The sequence below is a fragment of the Lissotriton vulgaris genome, chromosome 2_1 (genome assembly GCF_964263255.1).
Source record: "Lissotriton vulgaris chromosome 2_1, aLisVul1.2, whole genome shotgun sequence".
Taxonomy (NCBI): domain Eukaryota; kingdom Metazoa; phylum Chordata; class Amphibia; order Caudata; family Salamandridae; genus Lissotriton; species Lissotriton vulgaris.
In genome coordinates, this window is record NC_141687.1 from 1,760,497,774 (window position 1) to 1,760,522,575 (window position 24,802).

The following is a 24,802-nucleotide window of genomic DNA, read 5'->3' on the forward strand; positions in this document are numbered from 1 at the left end:
CAGCAATACTAGGGGAGATAACTCACATTGATGTTACCCTAATTGCTTCAGGATGCAAAAATACAAGACGTTATTCCTCTTTGTGTCTATAACTGTGGTTAAAACCTTCTTTCCCAAAGGACGGAAGAAACCCTATCTATTGTCGACTGGCAGAAGAAAAGTGTATTCAATCAGTAAACGTGAAAAATTGGGTTACTGGTTGGCTGGGGTTTGAACCATGGTCAACCAGCAACCACAATCCTTTTCACAGTAAGGCACAAGCAAACCCCAAATTAAGTTGTGCTGAACTCCCTGGTAGTTTGGCACAGAGCATTTATTCAGTATACTTCATTCCACTAACATTGCCATAAAAGACAACTACGCCGTAAAACATTTGGTTAAAAATGATAGCAATACAAATAGTACATCAATAAGGTAAAACAAAGCACAATAAAACCCAATCAAACTTACAGTACAAATACAAGCACTGCCACACAACATCAGTGGTCCCCCCCCAAAAAGAGTGCAATAAACGCTGAACAGTCCTAACCATTTACAAAGACCCTTAAGACTCTCCTAATATTAAGTCAGAGGCCGTACAACCAACATCGTCGGTTTCAATTTGGTGATTCCGGCTGGCTTCCGTCAGAGTCGTAACCCACCCTTAATCCAAATGGATGGCGGTTTAGGCCATCCGGATTACGATGCATGGTTTCTGGCAGGGTTTCCATGCCAGCCTTTCCCACTTGGAAACCCTGTCAGAAAGCATGTACCCTTTCCTTTGCGGTCTCTGGTGGTGGCCGACATGGCACCTATGGTCCACTGTTAATACCTACATCCCTTGGCGGGTAGGCGAGCAGAGATTAACATCATCGCACCTTTCCCTGTGGGAGGATTTACTACAGCCTGTTTATGGACGTAGCACATGTTCTCAATGGGAAATGTCAGAATACGAATGCACAGTGTTTGGTCGCATCATAATGAGGTGGTCCGGACTCGACCGGCGGCCGGTGGGTCCCGTTGTCGAGGCTGTTGCATCCGCTCTACATCATAATAGGCCCCTAAGTGTGTAACCCTTAGTCTGACATGATTATTTCGGCCATGTTCTATAAATATTAATGAAACCATCCATACATGGATTTTAAATTCATGACTTACATAGAAATATTTAAATAAAGTAAAATGCACATTTCTGTATACATACAAGAACATCAAAGGGACATCATGGAAGAAATCTCCCTCTGCCATTTTAAGTTATATTAGCAGCTCTTCCAATGACTCCTGTACTGCAATTAAAAATCTTCCTATATCACATATGACATTTAAAAATCTCATATTTATCAACAGAATAGTATTTTGAAAAGCTAAGGAGTTAGGCCCTTAGGAATGTGGATTAGGCAGGGCCATATAACAATCAATAAACTACAAAGTTACCTGTACCACAATTATTTTTAAAGCTCTTATTATTCTTGCTCATTGGTCAAACACAAATCCTTTTTGTTTGAACCGGTATTTTATTTATACCTTTCGCTTTTGATTTGAATTTTTATGTTTCCGTTTAACACATTTTTGTATGAAAAGGAGAAAAACGATCTCTTCTGTACAACATTTACGAACAAATATACAAATATTTACAAAAACCATTTAAAGTCCACATTTTCACTAAAACAAGCTTAACATACTACATCAAAGGTACAAAACTTTACACAAAAACAAACAGACATTTATGACCTTCTTGGATTGCAACTGAATAAATCAATATCCAAATGTAAGACCAAATATTTATAGTCCCAAGGAGCAGTCACCCAAAAATGGCGAATTTCATTAATAGCAGAAATTAAGTCAAACTATCTCAGAGCTAAAGCTTGGTTCCTTGGTTCCTTATATTTTGTGCTCCTTTGATGTGCCGACAGGTTTCAAATCCAGGGAAATTAATACCCAGATTCTCATCAGGGCTTTCTCGATTTTCAGAATGTAATACAGATGAGCCTTCTTGTTTTTATAATTGCAGGCTTTAATCAGGCTGTCGCAAATCTTTCTGAGTTGTTCTTATTTAGGGTTCACATAAAGGTTTTTTGGCCGCCTTGTTCAAATCCTTAAGTCTGGTATTTCACTTCTTACAACAGCAGTTGCTGCTTTATTTCTCAAGCGCGGCCGTCACCATTTGCCTTGTGAATCTCGCGGGTTGCCGTGTCACGCTCGCTTTATTTTTTATTTTCGTTTTTCAAAAGTCGCATTCATTTTTCATCGCCGCGTTCATTTTAGAAAAAGCTTGTAGAAGCGGTTTCACGGGTCGTGCTGGTGCTCGTAACTCCTATTTTGTCTTATTGCGGTTCCTGCATGTTGACTTAAAGGGCAGTTGTCGGCTTCTCCTAAGGTTAGAGCGGACCAGACTCAGAATAGTTGGCAGTTCTTTATTTGTATATATATATATATATATATATATATATATATATATATATATATATATATATATATATATATATATATATATATATATATATTCACTGAAAAAAACATAGGTTATAGACCATATATAGTTAGGAATTTGCATTTACAAAACCTTGAAAATTCACTGAAAAAACCATAGGTTAGGCCCATATATAGTTAGCTGGACATTTTATTGATATAAAACCAATGAAATTCCATATGTAGTTAGTTGCACTAACTATATATTTCGCGCATCCGCAATCCAATGCTGATGATGTCACATATTACATCATTCATGACATGGTCAGTGACATCACTGATGACATCACTGATGACATCTCAAATGACAGTGAATTTCAGTGAATTTCATTGGTTTTTTAAAAGCTAATATCTATAGCTGTAAAATATATTCTTTATTACGTGACGTATCACGTAGCCACGTGAGACGCCTCATGACGCGTCGCATAACCGTGACGTATCGGCTCTGCAGAGCAAACAAAACCCGTAACGTAAGCGCGCCGGAGCACGCTTACAGATATATATTTTTTTTTTAACCTTAATTAGACAAAATCCACGCGTGCACATATCTTGAGGCCTTGCAAAGGCACATCAAACAAACAGTCCCTACAATTTTGCCAAGTTTGGTGGAAATCTATTCCCTTAAATTTTATTTTACTGTTTCTCTTGGTTTTCCCCTTGTTACGCTTACCGGAACGCTACCCGGTACGCGAACCGGACGCTCCAAAAACACAAGATGGCGGACTCCCGTTACGCTGCCGGTTAGCTGCCCGGTTCGCGTACCGGGAAGAGCCTCTACCGCGGGGCACTTTAATAGCCCCCTCATCAATCCCAGGGGGTCAGGAGGGGTCTACCTTGCCCCCTTTCCTTCATTTCCCCCTTCGTTTTTCACCACCTCTTGTCTCTCGATCCTACCGAGAGACAAGATGGTGGCCGCTCCAGACTGTTAAGAATGTTGACAGACACCGGAGAGCCAATCAGCTTCGCTTCGCGAAGTTCCGTTACGCTTCCGGTACGCGAACCGGGGCGCTAACCGGAGCGCTGTCACAGATATATATATTTTAAAAAATGTTAATTTCTCAAAATCCACTGGAGCACATATATTGAGACATAGCAAAGGCATGTCGGGCAAACCATATCTACAATTTTGCCAAGTTTCGTGTAAATCCATTCAGCCGTTCGAGCTAAAAGTGAGTCCAACCGCCCTATGGAAAAATTAATGGGAAAAACGCGTTTTGGGACCCCCCTTTTTTCTCGGCCCCCCCTTGACGAAACCCCCCCACATTTTCAGGGGCTGCTCAGAAACAAAATGTGCCATTTTCCAGAAAATTTCAGCCAATTCTGTCCACAAACGCCAAAGTTATTCGACATAGAATTTTCAGAAATCCCATAGGAAAAAAATCCTAACTATATATACCTACTGGCTATCGCCAGTAGGTAATATATATATATATATATATTACATGTATTTTGACGTTGTGCTTTAAATTCATTTAAACAAAATGTATTTCAGTTCAATCTGTTGAGAAAATGTAACAAAATGAAGCAAAGCGGAAAGTATTTCTTTCATGTCTATAACGAAATTACTCACATGATTTCACAAAGCTATGCACTGTCACTTTAAAAGAGCCTTCAAGTGTAAAACAAACTGTCGAGTGAACAAGCGGCGTTCGCGCTGCGAAACGCGTCTCTGACAACTTGGGCGAATAAAATTTAAATAAGCACGAAAATTGGGTCCGTGTCCTGTTCTCCTGACTACCGCGTGATTGAAGCCGCTGCGGCAGCGCAGGATTTGCTTATCTATATATATATATATATATATATATCTGCTCAGAGTTTCCCCAACCGGATGAAGAGCACTCGAATTGCAGTTTAGGCTTTGCAGCTGTTTAATAGGTTTGAATTCGCCACGCTTGCCGAATCCATTCACACGTGACCTTCATTGATACGCCTGACGCGTTTCGAAGTAAACCTTCTCTTCAGAGGCGATGTCGGTCTGTAGTGCGTGTCCTGACACTCACCAGGATGTAGAATGTAGAATAGTCCATACTATGCCACTCCCCCCTCAGGCGTATCAATGCTGCCGAGGAGCACCACCCTTGAAAAAGAAGGAGGCCACGGAGCCCACATCTACACAGCTCCAAGAGTGGAAATTGCAGATCACAGGATGTGAACAAGCCCGTTTGCCGAGGCCCATGTGAGGGCTTTGAACTTTTACCAACACTTTTAAATAAATAGTGCACCCATAGAGGGAAGGTAACTTACCTGCCACTACATCACCCAGGATGCCTCACGAAGATTTTTACCTCCATTTAGGGGGCGTGGCATAGTATGGACTATTCTACATCCTGGTGAGTGTCAGGACACGCACTACAGACCGACATCGCCTCTGAAGAGAAGGTTTACTTCGAAACGCGTGAGGCGTATTAATGAAGGTCACGTGTGAATGGATTCGGCAAGCGTGGCGAATTCAAACCTATTAAACAGCTGCAAAGCCTAAACTGCAATTCGAGTGCTCTTCATCCGGTTGGGGAAACTCTGAGCAGATATTCATGGCGGCATCCCTGCTGCCGAGGAGCACCACCCTTGAAAAAGAAGGAGGCCACGGAGCCCACATCTACACAGCTCCAAGAGTGGAAATTGCAGATCACAGGATGTGAACAAGCCCGTTTGCCGAGGCCCATGTGAGGGCTTTGAACTTTTACCAACACTTTTAAATAAATAGTGCACCCATAGAGGGAAGGTAACTTACCTGCCACTACATCACCCAGGATGCCTCACGAAGATTTTTACCTCCATTTAGGGGGCGTGGCATAGTATGGACTATTCTACATCCTGGTGAGTGTCAGGACACGCACTACAGACCGACATCGCCTCTGAAGAGAAGGTTTACTTCGAAACGCGTCAGGCGTATCAATGAAGGTCACGTGTGAATGGATTCGGCAAGCGTGGCGAATTCAAACCTATTAAACAGCTGCAAAGCCTAAACTGCAATTCGAGTGCTCTTCATCCGGTTGGGGAAACTCTAAGCAGATATATATATATATAGATATATATATATATATATATGCATATAAATGTATATATATATTTCTAACAAGCACTTAAGTGGACGGTGGGTAGTGCTAAAATAATCCTTACTGCAATGCTAATATTAAAATCAATGGCTTGAACATGAAACAGTGCTGCAATGCATCGATTACTTGTAGGTACTTAAAGGAAAAATCCATACACAGACATATTAATATATACATATACTCAATCAGAAACCTCATCTAATAAGACCTCCATTAAAAGTGGCTTACCTTTAATGAAATAGGTTTTTTAGTACTACCTGTCCCCCGGATGCGTCAGCACGTTGTGAAGACTCCAGGCAGTAATGCTGCGTAAACGTGTGTGTTGTTTTCCACGTTGCAGCTCTGCAGATCTTTTCAAGTGGCACTCCGGCAAATAGAGCAACTAATGCTGAAACTGCTCTAGTGGAGTGCGCTCTCACAGCCCTTGATAATGGCTTGCCAGCCGTGTTGTGGCAAAACTGAATTGCGCTCATCCATCTGGCTAGCCTTAGAAACTGCAATACCCTGGCAGCTTTGACCATAAGCTACGAATACCTGATTTGCCTTGCGTATAGCCTTAGTCCTTTGTAAGTAGAATTTAAGACATCGCTTTATGTTTAGAGTGGGGAGATTTCTTTCAGAAGGTGTGGAAGGGTTAGGAAAGAAAGTTCTCAGGATGTCAGGCTCATTCAAATGAAATTGAGAAGGCACTTTCGGGATGAATTTAGGGTTCGTCCTAAGAATGACCATTTCATCAGTGAAGCGTAAGAAAGGATGGGATATGGTAAAAGCCTGTATTTTACTAACCTTCTTGTTGATGTGAGCGCCAAAAGAAGAGCGATTCTCCGAGTTAAATATTTCAAGTCTGCCTTGTGAATTGGCTCAATTGGTTGTTTTAGAAATTGAGATAATACCACATTAGCAACTCTGCGGGTGGAGTTCTGATGGGCGGGAAAGTTGTTAACAGTCCTTTCATAAATTACTTTATGATTCTTGAGGACCATAAAGTTGGACATTTAGGTGATCGCCTGTATCTAGATATAGCAGCAAGGTGAACTCTAACTGTTGAGTGTGCCAGACCAGATTTTGCTAAGGAGAGGAAATAAACTTCCCCTGAAGCAGAGAGAAAAGGATGTACTTCATTGCGCCTGCACCATAGACAAAAACACTTCCACTTCAATCTGTATGTATTATTGGTGCTGCCATCCTGAGACTTAGCAATTATGTCTTTGCATTCTTGTGCAATGTTCAGATCTTTAAATTCGAAGAATTCAGGAGCCGCGCATGAAGTTGTAGAGTAGCTGGCTCCGGGTGACATACTTGGCCTTTGTTCTTGGTCAACAGCGTTGGTTTTGGCAATAGGCGGATGGGTTGAGCCTCCGACAACAGGGGAAGTTCTGTGTACCAGTGCTGTCTGGGCCCCCTGGGGGCAATCAGTAGAATGCAACAGTGTTCCCATTCCATCTTCGTGAGGACCATGGCTATCAGAGAAATTGGGGAACAGCGTATGCATAGATCCCTGACCAGCGCATTAAAAGAGCATTCCCCGTGAGTTTTGGAGAGGGAACCTGCTTGTGAAGAATCGGCATTTGGAGTTGATCTGGGTTGAAAACAGGTCCAGGCTGGTTTTCCCTATACTGCAAATATTCTGTCCATTTGTTCCTGTTCGAGCTCCCACTTGTGACAGCTCTCATTCGTTCTGCTCAAAGCATCCGCTAAGGTATTCCGGAGGCCTAGAACATGCGCCGCTGTTAAGGAAATTTGGTGGAGCGTCAGCCAGTTGCTTAACTGTTGGGCATACTGTGACAGATATAGGGACTTTGTGCCTCCCTGTTTGTTGATATAGAATATGCTTATGGTGTTGTCTGTGCGGATCAACATCGATGATCCCTGTATTCGAGGAAGGAAGGCCTGAAGGGAGAGAAAAATGGCTTTCAATTCCAATCTGTTTATGTGCATTTGGCGTTGAGCGAAGGACCACTTCCCTTGAACCTGCAGGTCCTGTAAGTGTCTTCCGTAGCCTTGCATAGAGGCATCTGTTGTTACTATGCAGTCTGGAATAACCGGAAGAAAAGATAGTCCCTCGGACAGATGTGATTTCTGAGCCCACCACTGGAAAGCCTCTTTCATCCGTGGCGTGATATTTACCAGGTCACTGAAAGAACCTTTGGTTTGGATACATTGGCATAGGAGTTCCTCTTGAAGAGGCCTCATATGGAAGCGAGCCAGCGGCATGAGATCTATTGCCGAAGAGAGCATTCCCAGTAGAGACTTGTACACTCTAACAGAAACACACTTTTTTCTGGACAGTTTGAGTGCTAATGCTTGCAACCATTGTGGTCTTTCCTGGGATAGGAAGGCTTTGTTCTGAATGGTGTTCAATCTGGCACCCAGAAATGTCATTATCTGGTTTGAAAGGACTGAAGATTTTTGGTAATTTATTTTTGAGACTTGCGAAACAGGGTTAGACAATCTTCTGAGCAGATGGTGCCTTCAGCAGCCAATCATCTAGGTATGAGAATACTGATGACCTTTGCTCCGCAAGGCTGCTGCCACCAGAGCTAAAAGTTCGTGAAAGTCTGTGGAGCCGATTTGAGGCCAAATGGAAGGACTAGAAATTTATCGTGGGTACCATCCACTGTGAACCATAGGAACTTTCTGTGCTTTGGATGAATAGGGAGATGAAAATATGCATCTTCGAGATCCAATGAAGTCATGAAGTTGCCGCTGTTGAGGCACTGTAGGATGTCTGAAAGCGTGACCATCTTGAATGTTTCACTTTTTAAGAATTTGTTTAATTTCCTGAGATCTAAGATAGGCCTCCACTCCTCCGAATTTTGGCGAATGAGAAAGAAGCGGTAGGAAGACCTTTCCCTTTGAGGAAAAGGGACCTTTTCCATTGCTCCTTTGGGAAGCATGATCCTTGCTTCCTTTTTGAGTAAGAGAAGATGAGTGGGGTGCAATCCCCTGGGAGGGGTATTGGGAGGTATTTGAGTAAATTCCAAAGTGTGTCCAGAAGAGATGAAATCTAAGACCCACTTGTCCTACGTGTGTTGCGCCACTGGTGGATTTCCTTGGAGATTTTCACACTGGTTGGGGGAAAAGGAAAAGCAACTGGTGCCCTGTCGCAATCAATGCTTGCAACCGGAGTTGCGGGCTGGAGACCCTGCCTTTTGTCTGGAGCCTTGTCTAGAGAAACCAGCTGTTGTCGGATGGAGGTAGGATTGCTGCTGGTATCCTTGGCGATTTTGCGACTAGTAGGACTGGGAACGCTGCTAATTTCCCCTGTACCCCGAGAAACCCCGACCTCGAGCTCCCCAAAAGGGCACTTTGCAGTCCTGAAGGGTACCTAGCACTTTGGCAGTATCTGCATCCTTTTTTGTTGCAGTAAGCGCCTCATCAATGTGACTATCAAATAGGCAATCGCCATCGTAGGCCATATCCAAAATTTTAGACTGCACTTCTTGGCAGAAACTTGTTGCTTTTAGCCACTCCTGTCGCCTTAGAACGGCAGGACCCGCTAACTGCAGGAAGCTGGTAGTGGCAATGTCCATTACAATGTCTAATTTTTCTGACGCTGCTCTTTCTCCTTGCGCAAGGATTGGACCCCATTTGTCTATCGTATCTGCCCAATATGGCCAAATCCTTAGCAGCACTGACTGAGATTGCTTCCATTGAGGAAAATATTTTTTCACTGGAGTCGAGACGTCGACCATCTTTGTCCGGTGGAGATGTGATAGGAGTAGATTTTTCGATCGTCTCTGGGTTGCTTGTGAATTCACAGAGTCAGTCTTGGGGTGACCTGTGAGGCACGCAGGGGAGTCCTCTGGAGCTCTATATTTTTTGTCAAGTCTCTGTAGCACAGGAACCACCGAGGCTGGCGTCTTCATTACTTTTACCCCTTCTTGCCAAATGTGATCAATTATAGGTATTGACCTGACTGTCTTTCTCGATTACTCTTTAAAATCATACAGAAAACAGTCCAACTGTTGTACACTTGTTGGCAAGTGGAATCTGTTAGTGGCTCTGTCCATAATATTGTGGAAACCTCCAATATCCTCTGGAGGCAAGTCTGAAGAACGATAAGGTGGTGGGGATGGTGTTGGTGCTATGTAATCATCCTATTCGTCAATGTGCGGAGGAGGATCATAGATTTCTCCTTCCTCAGGCTCTTCTTCTGGGGTGGTAGGATCCTCCCTGAGAGGCAGAGGAATTATGGGACATGGTGTTAACCCAGGTGTGGCAGGAGGTGGTTGTAGTGGTGTTTGAGGTACTACTGGCGGAGGCGGGGTACTGTGACAATGTCCTCTTAAGGAGGACACCCCCTTTTATAATCTGCTGACATATTTTGTAGGTCCAGTATCAGTGTCAGAGGAAATTCAGCAGGCTGTTGTCTTGGCTGCTCAAAGTATTTGTACTGTTGATACTGAGCATAAGGGGCCGGATAGTGCTGATAATATTGTTCCTCATCCTCATAGTCATTGTCCGCTTCTTGGTATTTGACGTTGAGCTCAGAAGGGCTATGTGCCGTTCCAAATTAGCCATCGTCCTCATCAGAATCCTCCACGTCTAAAAGATAGTTGGGAGGTAGTGTGAAATCTTTGGTGTCCTAAATTCCATCTGTGCAGATTGCAGGAGTTGAAGGACCTGCATACAAAATTGGAATTTTTGATGACAGTGGCGTCGACGGTGTAATTTTTGTTGTCAACAAAGATGTCGTGGAGGGAAGTACAGTTGTAGATGGTGGTATTGCTGTAGTCAGGGGGATTACTGTCGACGAAACAGCTGTTGTCGACGATGGAGGGATCGTCGACGATGGTGTTGCCGTCAACGATGGTATCGTCATCGACGATGGTGTCGTCGTTGAGGTCTTTGCTGACAACGAGGTTTTCGTCGAAGGTCTCATCGACGATGAGCTCTTCGTCTGTGGTGCTCTCGTCGACATTGAAGTTGTTGACGATAAAGGCAACGTCGGCGGTATGGAACCCTTGATACTCGCCGTAGATGTAGTTAACGCCGTTGATGGTCTTGACAACTGAGTCACTGTAGTCACTGTAGGCGTCGATGGTAAACTTGACGCTGATGAAGATTTTTGGCTGACTTTACCTCTGGAATGACTTGACGACTCTGGTTTTCTTTTTGATGTTCCTGAAGACTGAGGGGATCCAATCTTGAGGAGACGTTAGGCTGTTTCTCCTGCTTAAGAGATTCCTTGGTCAGATGAGAGACTTTTGAATGTTTCTTTCTCTCTTCAAACTGACCCTCAGGCGACCTAGGCCTCTTGTGTGACTTGGAGGATGTGTCGCTATCCACATCAGATGAAGCACTCTGCTTCTTTTTAATCCACAAGAAAAGTCTTCCTTCTCTATCTCTCAAGGTTTTGGTTGAGAAAGCGCAGCATATTTTACATTGTCTTGTCTCATGGTTGGGATAGAGACAATAATTGCAATCTTTGTGGGCATCATCCACATGCACTCTTTTCTTTCCACAGGATTTACAAGCTCTAAATAATCCTTTTTTATCAGACATTCTTCTTAAAGGTTTACAAAATAAATGTATCTGAAAAAAGCTGAAGAACTGAGCAGAGCTCAGGGAGACTCCCTTACACACGAAGTGCAGTGAAAATCTGAGGGATTCAGCCTTTCTTGGAAAGGTTCTAGAGGGTGATGCCTGCTGATTGGTTGTGTTTTGAGTTTGGTTCTTTTTGTAAATGAAGGCTAATAGGCTTTTGAATACATGGTTACTACCATGTTAGCCTATGGAATGTACTATTTAAAATGTACTACTTTGTTATATATACCATGGGACTCTCACTACAACGACGGGGAATGATTCAGGCATGTAAATCTATGAAAGATACCCCAAAACTGGATAACCAGAGTTATAAATGCTTAAAGAATTAAGTGTAAAATAGGACCTAAAATCACAAAGCGCCAACCACGGCTATCTAGTCTTGCTGGAGCGGGTCAAAGTCAAAAGTTCAGGCTGACCACTATGGAGAGCAGATCGGATATAGTTCTGGGTTAGTCCTGCTGAAGGTTTACCTTCTCAAGTTTGGCGCAATAGTTTTGTTAGCTTTAGAGAGGGCCGCAAAGAGAGAGTCATGGGAAGCTATCATGTGATGTGAAGAGCAGGATGGGCATTGTGGATGGGAGGACTGGAGCTTCGCGTTGGCAGTCCCCACGAGCGGTAGATGCTGCACTGCAAAGAGACAGGCTGGCAGCACTTCGTGCTGATTTACAGTGCAGCACGGTCTCGTTGCAAGCATACCTGTTAGCAGTCGCAAAGAGTCCAAATGCATGATTTCAGTGCCTGTGAGCCACATCAAGTGTCCAGGACCTGAGATGCACCACTTGTGGTCAGGAACTCACTGCAGATGGGTCAAGAAACTGTATGGTGAACTTTTTATGTCCCTGAGGCTCATATAGGAGGCCAGCAGACTAGGCCTCAGAGTCACTCTGGGGTCTTGGGTTTACGATGAAGTTGGGAGTCCAATTCTTCTTCCCTAGGCAAAACGGCAGCAGGTTGCAGGTCAGCAGGGGAACAGTTCTTTTAAAGAAGCAGTTCAGCGGAGTGGCTGTCCTTGTAGCAGCACAGCAGTTTTTCTTCCTGGCAGAGTATCTACAGGTCCAAAAGTGTACTGAAGAGTTGGTGTCTGAGGCCCAGTATTTTTACGCAGGTGTGTCTTTGAAGCGGGGAGAATCTTTTAGAGGCATGCCTTTGAAGTGCACTGGTGCTCTGCCTACCTGGCCCTGGCTCCAGACTTACTATAGGGGGTATGCAGACGTGTGTGTGGAGACAGGACATAGCCTATTCAAGTGGAAGTGAGTCTAGGTCCCGCTCCTCCCACCCATCCTGCTAGTGATGACCCATCCAGCCTTCCCTCTCGCTTGTGTGTAGCTGTCTAGGGGGAACACACAAAGCCCAACTGTCAGCTACACCCAGCCATGTGACCGAGAGGCAGGTTGCAAGCATCAAATGGCTAAGGCAAGGAAATGACAACTTTCTAAAAGTGGAATTTTCAGTATTGCAATTTAAAACCCGACTTCACCATAGGTTAGAATTTTAAATTGTGATACCAGCGACGCTAAACAGGAACTAGGTAGCTATTCTCATTTGGAAATTAAGCTTATAAAATGTAATAAGGTAACTCCAATGTTATCCTATGGGAGAAGTAGGCCTTGCATTAGTGACAAACTCATTTGAGAGTTTTTTACTACCAGGACATTTGGAACTTAAAAATACATGTTCTTCGTTTGAAATGCACTACACCCTGCCCTCTGGGCTGTCCGAGCCCTACCCTTGAGGTATATATATTAAACAGTAATGTTTGGACCTGGCAAAAGGTTTATTTGGCAAGGTCGATATAGCAGCTTAAAAACTGCACACACAGGCAGTAATGGCAGTCTTGAGACATGTTTAAAGTGCTACTTTTGTGGGTGGCACAATAAGTGCTTCATGCCCACAAATAGCATTTAACTTACAGGCCCTGGGTACATTTCGTACCCCTTTAATAGGGAGTAAATTAACTATGTCAATTGGGTATAAGCTAATTCTACCATGTTTCATGGAAATGAAATGAAATGAATGAAACTTATATAGCGCACAACTTACCCTGGGGCATCTCCGCGCTTGCTTAGGGAATCCGTCCTGGTATTCCCCTGTGAGATAACCCTGGCAGGGTATCCACAAGGTGAAAGCCAGGCATCCCACCGCGAGGGGCCGTTGTGGAGATTAAGCAAGCTATTGCCCAGAGTCGCAGAGTGTGAACCCGTGAGTCGAGAAGGCACCGGAGCGAGAATTATCGAGTCCGTGAAATTTTTGAGCCCAAGACCCGCCGAGGCGGGGAATTGAACCCTGGTCCAGGGCCGAACTCAAGCTCCAGGTCTGCCGCCTCTAACCCCTGAGCCACACTTCTTTGGGAGTGGCCCTGCAGAGAGAGCCAGGTCCAACATGAATTATTAAACAAGAAATAAAAATGTAGTTGCATCCTTCTAAGGTAATCTTGGTCAGACACTAAGATGGACAATGGTTGAATATCTGGTAGAAAGACTATCAAGGATACAGGAGCTATCTTATGTAACCCGCCCATATGACCTATAGGATTAGTTGTTCTCCTTATGCATGTGGACAAGATGCACATGTCAAACATAGGCAACATGTAAAAGCCTGCACTTAAATAAAGTCACTAAATATCACATACAGACGTCCTATTTTCTCTTATTTGAATTCATAATGCTGTTTAATGGTCTTCTCCTGGAGAGAGTGGTAGGGCCTGGGTGTATACAAATCAGTGCTGGTGACGAGGACCATCAGCAGAATAAGGACACCAATGATTGTTCACCTAGTAATACAGATTGGCTGCGGGCCACATGACAGCAAACAAGCAGCGCTACACTAAGCTCGTGCACACCATTGAATGATGGCTCATGAAAAAATCTGTCTTTTTTTATTTTGACGCCAGCTCTATTTGGGAGTGACTATAAGTAACAAAGAGTATAATAGTAGACGTCCAGGACCAAGCCAGCGGTCTGAAGTCATGTGGCATAATGTGCCACAATTTGTGCTGTGCATTGACATGCAGCGGTTCGGACTGTCAATCTCCAATCCTGCTGGAGAGAATGACTTCAAGGATTCTCACCTAGCAGATTAAACAAGTAGTCCGAAACATTCAACGCCTTAGGAATCAAAGACCTGTGTTCCCCAGTCACATCACAACAGATACATCATAAGCCTGGCTCTCAACTAGAAGGATGGAGAAACTAAAGTGACATGACAACCAGACAGATCCAAAATAGTGACAAAAGCAACTCCTGTTGCCACAAGCACAGTGGCTGATACTTTTAAACCATCTCTGACAATCCATCCTCCTCTCAGACTCTCTTTAATTTGTGCATGGGTGCAGCAGCCTCATGGATGCAGGAATATGCCTTGAACGTAATGCTTAATAATGACAAAACTGAGGTCCTCCTCTTCGGAAAATGTTCTCCTCCCTTGTCTGCAGCCTGGTCGCGTGCAGTGCTCGGCAATCACTCCATTCCCAGTAGATGCTGTGAAAAGCTTGAGTTTCTTCCTTGAATAAAATCTGTCCTTCGCCGAGGACATCAATGCACTCTGAGCTACTTGCTTTGCCTAACTGAGAATGCTGAGAAACATGTTACCACTGCTACTAGTAGTCTGATGTAAATGTATGGTCTAATCTCTAATCATCTCTAGATTGGATTCAGAAACTTTCAGTATCTGGGCATTCCTGACTACTTCATCCTCTGTCTGCAGACTCTTACGAACACAAGTGCAAGCCTTATTCTGAATCACCCTAGAAAGGCGTTGGTAACATCCTGTCTTCGAGAGCTACATTGGCTACCTGTAAAACAATGTTCAGTATTCCAATCTCTTTGCCTGGTGCACACAGCCGCTTACAGTCCTTTCCCTATCTATCTGAGGAGAAAATGTCTGCTTTATCGCCACACACAAGGTCCCTGGGCAGTCTACTCCCCTGTGGTGTACATTCCATGCCTCAACAGCAGCCAGATGGGTGTGTGCTCCTTTTCCACTCTGGGGTTTAAATAATCAGCGGCGGCTGCCATAAAGGGAGGGTGGTGGGGAGGGTGGGGTCGTGCGGGATGAGTCACGTGAGGGGTGGGGTGTTGAATAAAATATTTCTTTTTTTTAACATATCTTTTGCCGCCGGCCACTCCAGCATCCATCTTGTCTCGTCGCACTGCCTCTCCTCTTCCTGCCTGTTGGCCCCAGCAGCCCCTGGAACAGACATCCTGTCCAATCCCTGTGCCGCAGAGTAGCACACGGATTGGTCTGAGCATGCAGAATAAATGCCCTGCCAGACCAGGTAGTCTGTGGGGTTTCTCCAGCCCGGCTCCTCAATTCAGCTGGGCTGGAGGAAACCTAAGTGCCCATGTGTGTTTTGGTCGGCCTGAGACGACTGGCCAAACACACATGAGCACTTAGGGACTGGAGTGCACTAGCACTCCTCCTCCCATATCTCGGCCCCACGCCTCCCAACACCACTGGAGAAGAGCCGGCTAATGTAAATTAAAACGAAACAAGAACATAATTTTAATTTTAATTTGCAGGCTTTGAGCCAGGCAGTGGGTCGACGCTTCTGCCATTGCGGAGTTGCCGCCACTCGTAATAATGGAAGCAATGAAACACCCCTAAATTTCAGACTATTTAGTGCCTGATCCCTAGCACCAGGACGCACCTTGGGGTATTTATTGTACTTCATCAATTTATAATGTAACAAAACTTGTTCCAGCACCAAATCAAACTCTGAATTGCACTACTAAGCTTTTTGTCCATGAAGAGTGCATCCGAATAATCCAGTTTTACTACTCAATATACCCATTTTACTTTGAGCAGTTGCTAAGCCGTGAAAGATAGTAATGCTTTAGAAAGGGTTTTCTCCGTATTCAAGATGAAATTTTACGGCTTAGCAATATTTGAAGACTGTCTTAAGTTTGGGGGACATTTTAGTGACTCAAGCCCTATAATTCTACTTCAAAGTGTTAAACCCGAAAGCAGTACTGGATCAGGGAAGTAGTAATACAACAGGTTTGTGATTAACCATTAGCCAGCAGATACTAGTTTAGGCACAGTCTGCTGAAGACAATCCAATAGATCTTAGCACAAGAGCATGCAATGTCTTGACTTCACCAACTTTACATTCAAGGCATAGGTGTGAATGTTGCAGGGCTGGGTGAGGCTCCCCTTATAGCTGAAGACGGGTGATGTTCCCCTCACTGCTGGCACCTCAGGCTGGCATGTTCTTCAGAACTAGCGCTGACACTAATTATCTGATTTGCCAAAACCTAACTATGTGGTGATGGTGATGCTAAAACCCGGTCAATTATTTGCAAGTGTGGGTGTGGCTATTTATAACGGGTTTGCCCCACTTTAAGCAAGCCATCAAAATCATGTTCAAAAGGACTGCGCACACCTTGCAAAATGGTGGGGATCTGACATGGTGTAAGGATGTCCTATAGTGTCCACTAAACAAACTGCTCTAAATATTAAGATATTCTCGTGTTAAAACTGCAATGGCTTCTGCACACTTCACACTGATTCTCCACTCAGTAAGACAACTGGCCTCTTTGGATAAACTTGCCTGCTGGACAGAAGCAGCCTTCCTGCAAACCCTGCAAGCAGAATTCGGACATCTCTAAGTTGGAGCAGGTGTCTTCACAGGCCGAGCCAAGCAAGCGATACTCCTTATTGTAAGGGCATGAAATCGCTGGATTGATGGGGAGAAAGAAAAGAAAAGAATTATTTTGAAATAAATATTTCTCATCCTAATTAATACTTGACCTTTATCGGATAGAAGGCATGTCTGATATTTCTACTGAGGGGTGGCGTAAATTACTCCTGCAAAAATCTAAATTCCACTGATTGCAGGGGGCACCCTTATAGCTCTCTTCTTTGCACACTACACCATGTTCCAGGATCCCTTCCATTAGCGAGCTGAACACAAACCAATGACAGACTGGAGTACTGAATTGGTTGCACTTATGTCTTACTAAGATACTTACGACACAGATCTGGAGTCCTCCAGTTCTGAGGTGTCCCACCAGCCTCAAAGCAGGCTCGAACATATTCCTCAACTGTGCTGCACAGGCAGGAAGAGATTGGTGACGCCTTACAGTGGCATAGATCGGCAACACAAGCAGAGATATACGGGCTGACGTCAAGACGTTCAACGCAGCCATGAAATGCGCTGCCTTTCAGTACCTTTTCACAAGCAGAGATCTGTTAAAAAAAAAACTTGTTTGAATATGTATGTTGTTAAACTGACTTTGAATAGATATGTATGATCACTCACTACATCCTATATATATTACGTCGGAATAATGTGGATTTATTTAACTTTTCATGGTCCTGCTCATCTCCACCCGAAGAATGCCAGAAACCCAACTGATATGCATTCAATCAAAAGAAAAGAGGTTTGCTTTCGGAGTAAAACCTGATAGTTTTCACATGACGTCTATTTTCATATTAAAAAAGTAATAAACAGTTTTATGCTACAAAATCATGAAAAGTTCCACTTTATATTGTTTTCACCAGTTCCAAATGAACTTATATAGTTCCGCATTCCAGAGTATAACTAGTTTCAAAATTGTTTCACTTCTATTTCATTCACTTGATAGAACTTCCATTCAATCACAGGCCAGCTCACAGGGAACCAGGCAGCCTAGGCCACTGGATCACAGTTGATGTCACAACAATGTCATACATGATTTGCTGAATCAACCCCGTCTTCAGGGCTTTATTCTTCTTCTTAACAGATCGTTTAGCTCATTAAATGCCCAATTTCTCTTTTCTATGTATTTGTGTTCTCTAACCTCACAGCGAGCAATATTCTCATTCTTTGGATGGAAAGCATGCATACTAGGTGGTGGCTCGCCAACGTACTCGGTTTTAGACTTCGAATCATGGAAGTCTTAAGATTACATTGAACTAGTGCAGTTTTATACTTTAAACTAGCAGCCCGTCCCGACGTTATCCGGGTATGAATTGCTGCCGGCCAGTAGTATATTGTTTTGTAGGATTTCGTTTTGATAGCATTTCTTATCTGTGACAGGCCTGTGAAACGCTCCGATTCACAGTGCACTGCTGATGCACTTAAGAGTGCGCTTTCAGTAGTGTGTGAACTCGAGTTTCCCTACTTTATTTTTCCTTGCAATATTATATAGCGCGAATTCGACAACATGGCATGAGAACAATTTACATTACAGAAGAACACATTCATTTGTGGTAGGCACGGGGAGACAAAGCGATTTGCCTGGAATCCCAGGATGTTGAGCTGATGCCGACATTCGAACGTAGCTCCCCAGCTCTAAAGTTCGCAATTCTAGAACTTGTGGCGGGAGGTGTGTCTAAAAGTGTATGTCGGTGCTGGCCATCAATGAGAGAGACCTGTGCATTATTCAAATGGGTGGTGAAAAAATATGAGTATGTTGCTGGAGATGTGGGCCGCCGTGCCACCAATGTACTTACCGGGGGAGGGTAAACACCCATTATTCAGCAACTTTCTTTCCGCATACGATCACTCTGCATACTTTCATTATTAAAGTACTATGACTCCGCAATGCCATTATAACGCATAGCATTACATTTTATATGCTTTTACCACGCACACATTTACAACGAAATTCGTTGTAAATGCATGAATGGTAAAAGCATGTTTTTTTTAATGTTTGGATAAGGTAAGTATGGGTATAGGGGTATATGTTTTGGGGTACTGAGGTACATGTTTTGGGGTGTTTGGGTATTTTAATGGTTCAGATATAGTTTTGGGTTATGGGGTACAGGGGTAGTTTTAGGGTTTAGGGATAGGTATGGGTTTTGGGGTACAGGGGTATTTTTAGGTTTCAGGGCTAGGTTTGGGTTTTGGGGTATAGGGGTATTTTTAGGGTTCAGGGGTAGGTTTGGGTTTTGGGGTACAGGGGTATTTTAAGGGTTCAGGGCTAGGTTTGGATTTTGGGGTACAGGGATATTTTTATGGTTCAAGGCTAGGTTGGGTTTTGGGGTACAGGGGTATTTTTAGGGTTCAGGAGTAGGTTTGGGTTTTGAGGTACAGGGTTATTTTTAGAGTTCAGGGCTAGGTTTGGGTTTTGGGGTACAGGGGTATTTTTAGGGTTCAGGGGTAGGTTTGGGTTTTGGGGTACAGGGGTATTTTAAGGGTTCAGGGCTAGGTTTGGGTTTTGGGGTAGAGGGGTATTTTAGGCTTCAGGGGTAGGTTTGGGTTTTGGGGTACAGTGGTATTTTTAGGGTTCAGGGCTAGGTTTGGGTTTTGGGGTACAGGGGTATTTTTAGGGTTCAGGGGTAAGTTTGGGTTTTGAGGTACAGGGGTATTTATAGGGCTCAGGGCTAGGTTTGGGTTTCGGGGTACAGGGTAAATTTATAGGATTAAGATCAGTTAGTGTTTAAGGGTGTTGGGGTATTTTAAGGAGTAAGGGTGGGTTATGATTATGGGGTGCAGGGGTATTTAAAGGGAGCAGAGTGGGAAGAACACACGATATGAGACATGGCATGAAGGGCGGAACTTACCACACGCCCCCAGCGTTTGTCACGCCCACAGCACAACGCAGACACGCCCACAAGGGACTACTTTGCTGGCACGGTTCTTTTACCTTTTAAATGTATTTGGTGGGCGTCTGCATAGCCTATGTCCTTCTGCTGTAACTGCCCTTTCCAACGCTGTATTGGGTGTTGTGATTGGTGTTGTGGTTCCTGAGATTGCCCGGCTCAAAGGTTTGGGGTCTCTCTTTATTATATTAGTATGGATTATGGAAGTTTGAAGATAATGTGAACAGTTATTTTTAGAATTTCATGGACATTGGTTTTGGGTGGAGAAATGCTTTCCTTCCAATGGATGATGATATTGGATGCGGTGTATTTAGAGGGAAAAAAAAACAAGCAAACTGCGAATTGGTCCATTAATGAGCAAAATGATCGGATATAGAATATGGAATAGAAGACAGTGAAATGTGGTGATAATCGAAGGAACTAAAAGTGGAGACATTTTGAAACCAGAATACTCTGGAAAGTGAAACTATATAAAGTTTTGTACTTTTGTAATATGAGTATAAAAGGCATGTATCTGTCATACACAATGTGAAAACAGTTTTTACTGCTTAAAGCAGAACACTTTTCTTTTTTTCTTCAATATAATGTTTATTTAAATTAATTCATGTAACCTGCAAAAGTTTACCAAATGGCTTAATGCAGTAACGCATTTCATTACCAAAGAGGCTGACTAGGCAATAAAGCAATGTGGATGTGATAAAAGAGCTAACTGGATAGGTTGTGAGAAGCAAGTGTCTCCAGCATTTTGTATTATTCGAGCTTTTTGTGTTCAATTAAATTTGTTAGGAGCTACTAATACGTTTAGTACCTAATTTATGAGGCCCCTTTATGAGGCCCCCTGCGCCGTCGGAATGTCAATTTTTGTGACGTTCCGCGGCGCAGGAGCCTGCTCCATATTTACGAGGCCACTTTATTTTGGCTAAATGGTGCCTCGTAAATATTGTGCCCTTTAACGCAGTTTTCTGCGTTAAAGGGGCGTGCAGTGGGTGTTGCTGGGGGCGTTCCCAGCAACATCTATGGCATTTTGACACTGCCCTAGATTAATGAGAAATGGTAAATCTGAGGCAGCGCCAAAAACGTACGCCTCCGGCACAACGAGGAGAAATATCTTTATTTCTCCTTGTTTTTCGTTTTTTATGTGTGCTGCTTTCTGCAGCACACATAGAAAAAGGAAAAATCCTCTTGTGCTTGTTTTTGTGCAGAAAGGTTTCCCTTCCTGCACAAAAACAATCATTCCCTCATCGCAGGCACCTTGCACCATGGTGCCTGCGGGGCGCACAGTAGCCCATTGTGCACCGATGCAGGGGGAAAGGACAATCTAATAGATACGGCGCATTCCTGCCCTTTTCTGTTCGCTTAGGCCAGCGCAGCAGGAAGGCCTGCGCTGCTGTTCTATGGTAAAACCTCATAAATGAGGCTCGTAGTATTGAGCAGAGCATCAAGGAAGACAATCCATAGAGACATGTTACCATAAACCTTTGATAATCGATCTCTTGAGTTCAACAAAGAGCAAATCATATTTTAACCCAACAAGTTTTCGACATGATTTAGCAAAGTAAAAAGATACTTTCAAAACCAAAATTCTATTCATTAGCTGGCCATGCACTACTTTCCCCATACATTTACATTTAACACAGGATTTTTCTTTATCTTTTATTTTCTCCCTTTCTTCCAAATAACTATCTAAAATAGCATTTCTTAGACTGTTACAATATTGAAATCGGGCCCAACCCCCAAGCTTAAGTTTCACAAACCGCGACATATTTCCAAATAGCAGAAAACGTTTTAATTTCCCCCACACGCTTAGCATAAGCTTCTTCAAACTTCTTGGTACGCCTCTTCTTGTTCAGCCATTTCTCATATAGAGGTGCTTCAAGCATTCTCCAATATTGTAAAATTTGGGAGCGGACCATCAAAGTCGATATAGCTAAAAATGTCCCCTCTGATTTGGACAACTTGATCCCCCGACTTGTTATACCGAAGAGGGCAGCCTCCACTATTGGATCATGTGGTTTCTGGAGTGCCCAACTTATGACCCCAAAAATGTTCTCCCAAAACAACCCCAGTTTTGGACAGGTGAAGAATATGTGTCTCCATCCCCCTTCACTTAGGGCTAAGCAACGGAAACACCTATTTTCTACTTCCGGATAAATTCTGATCATGGCCTTCGGAGTAAAGTAAGCCAGCCAACGAGACAGGAACACCATTCTTTTAAAGTTAGCAGCTCTTAAGGCCCTGTTTCCTGTTATAGATAAGGCCTGCCATTCTTGACTGGAAAAAGAGCATTGGGTTTCTAAAGTTACTTTCTCCAAAAACCTTTCAACCAGTGGCGATTCGTTTTGGGAGTGCAGCAAGAGGTAACAGTTACCCACCCCTCTAACATTTGCGGTGAGTTCTCAGTGCAAGCATTCAGTCTGGCGGCACATCCCTACAGGGAGCAACCGGAGGTTACTCATCCTGCTAATCCACTCTTCCCAAGCAGGGCACTGCATGCACCATGAGGACCAGAAATCTAATGCGAAGCATGTACCAAGTCCATGTAACTAAGCGTGACCCACCCTGCACATCCAGAAAAACAGGGGTGCCCACATCCATTTCAAGAGGTGAGAGCCACTAATCACCTTTTCCTTGGGTGATAATCCAAATTAAAAAAAAGAAGAATTCGAGCCCCAGAATGCAATAGTACTAACATTGGGGGTGGGTCGATCACGGCCGCTGGTAAACTTTGCTACACTATGTGGGTGGCAATGTTGTTTTACAAAACCTCACACAGAGTGCGGAAAACTTTGCAAGCTGCATCAGTGGAACAAAATTTACTGCCCACCCCTACTTAACATGATAGTGCAGGCCAACAAGATCAGCTTGCGGCCAGATTCTCCTGTTTCCACATTCTTCACATGCTCCACAAGATATTCAATTGGCTACCCCTAAACACCAGGCACATGGTCATTCAAGCCCTCACTGGCAGATTAGACTACGGCAACACATTCTACACCAGTATCTCAAACCACCTCCTACTTTGCCTCCAGGCCATCCAGAACACTGCAGAAAGACTCATCTTTGACCTTCCACGATGCACCTACATCTCACCACACCTAGGAGAGCTCCACTGGCTCCCCATCCACAAATGAAGCCAACTCAGACTCCTCACGCACGCATGCAAAGCACTGCACAACATTGGATTTGCATACCTGAACATCCACCTGTACTTTTAATAACCCACCACGACACCTGCGCTCAGCCACACTCTCACTGACACTCTCCCTCATCCACAAAAGCAGAACGAGAGGTTCTGCAATCTCCAACATCACACCCAAGACCTCCTCTTCCTCACTTCCTGAATTCCACAAGACGTTGAAGGCCTGGTTTTTCGACTAATTTCTGCGAGAACAGAGACCCGGCATCTTGGTCCAAAGCCTACACGCCTGGATACCCTCGTAAAAATCTACATAACATAACATCACCTGAGTCAGACGCAAATGGTTACAAACACAAACACAAATTGTAGCAGTGATTAAACAAACCAGTAGATAACTTTTCAAATGAGTTTGCCTTCAGTAAGGGAGACATCAGAAAAAACCGTTGGCATTATGTGGAATGTAGTTCTGAACGATGTTGATTCAACTAAATTCGGAGAGTAGCAGATGTGACATCACACACCATTTGCCTTCAATGGCATCACAGGCCACATGCCATGATATGACCTTTGACCTTCTATCCTTTCAGGATGTAAGTCACATGGCCTTAACCCTGGTGACAACACAATAACTTACATTGCTCAAATTCTATACTAACTGCATGAGTAATATCACAAAACAACACAGAAACTGATCTATTGTTGAAACGACTTACATTAAGGTACTGAAAAGATAGGCCAAAGGAACCTTACTCGTTTCTGTTTCCATTACATGAAGTATCATGTGCTTGTTTGAAGAAAAACTCAGAACACTACAGAAAACCTAAATTATTTATACCATAAACTGTCATGATTTAATAGTTCCCTTAGAGTTTACTGCAATGGAAAATGTATTGCTAAATCATAGGGATAGGAAAAAATAAAAGATGTAAAAAGAAAACAATGCTTGTTAAGTCAATATATGTTCATTGATATAGACCATAAATTGATTATAAACTATATTAAAACATTGGAACATTGAAAGCTCCTTTGAAAACAATGAAGTAGCTCCGGGCTTATAATGGCTGGTATAAGCCCGGTGCACCAACATTCCAATGCTTCTTAGTGGCTGTGAACAGACGCTTCAGGGAGCCTGAGGGGATTTCAATCCACTCACTCACCAAAATGCCAGGAGTAGGGGAAGTGGGTTCACTGACAGAATATCGACACCTAAAATATCCTCATACCACAATATTGAGTTATAAATATTGATGTCAAAAATATCGACATCCTATATTTATAAAGGTAAGTACAAAAATATTGATGTCATTAATATATAGTTGTACAATATTAACAAATAAAACAAACAAACTTAATTAAAAAGTTAAACACTTGTATATATAATATATATATATATATATATATATATATATATATATATATAAATATATATATATATATATATATATATATATATTTACTTTAAAACAAATATTAAACTAACATTTTAATGTATTTTATCATTTTAAAATTATATAAAAATCTAACTAATATATATTACCTACTGGCAGTCGCCAGTAGATAGTTATAATTAGGACCTATTTTCCATAGGAAATTCACAACATTCTATTCCCAATAACTTTGGTGCCGGTTGATGAATCTTCGCGAAATGTTCAAAACCTATGGCCCGCTCCGGTTCGCTTCTATGCTGAAAGTTGAGGGGGTTTTTCGTCAAGGGGGCACCAAGAAAAAAGGGGGGGTCCCAAAACGTGTTTTCCCCATGCAATTTCCCATAGGAAACTTTAGACACAGCTACAGCCCGAACTGCTGAACGGAATTACACCAAATTTAGCATTGAGGTAGCTCTTGGTTTAGAAAGAGCCCTTTTTGTTAAATGGTGTAAATCCGTTCAGAGGTTGCTGAGAAAATCAAAAGTAAAAAACTTTTTATATCTATGGCCGCGCAAGATCCGCGCACCCTCCCGATCACGAGCTTTATGGTAATTGGCTGTCAACACTCCAAACCATGAAGTGTTGGCAGCCATCGAGGCACAAGAAATCAGTTAAAGAAATGGACAAAACACGAAAAGGGGGCAGAGCAGAAA

General features: G+C 43.2%; 1 protein-coding gene across 1 annotated transcript in view; it reads right to left on the reverse strand.

Moving 5' to 3' along the window:
- Positions 1 to 24,802, reverse strand: part of LOC147733250 (mucin-2-like) — a 596,915-nt gene that overhangs the window by 503,484 nt on the left and 68,629 nt on the right. Inside the window, exons 5-6 of the mRNA XM_086958940.1 lie at positions 17,027 to 17,243; positions 16,606 to 16,731 (exon numbers count right to left, since the gene is read on the reverse strand). Coding sequence (XP_086815066.1) covers positions 16,606 to 16,731; positions 17,027 to 17,243 — 343 coding nt within the window. The remainder of the gene's footprint in view (positions 1 to 16,605; positions 16,732 to 17,026; positions 17,244 to 24,802) is intronic.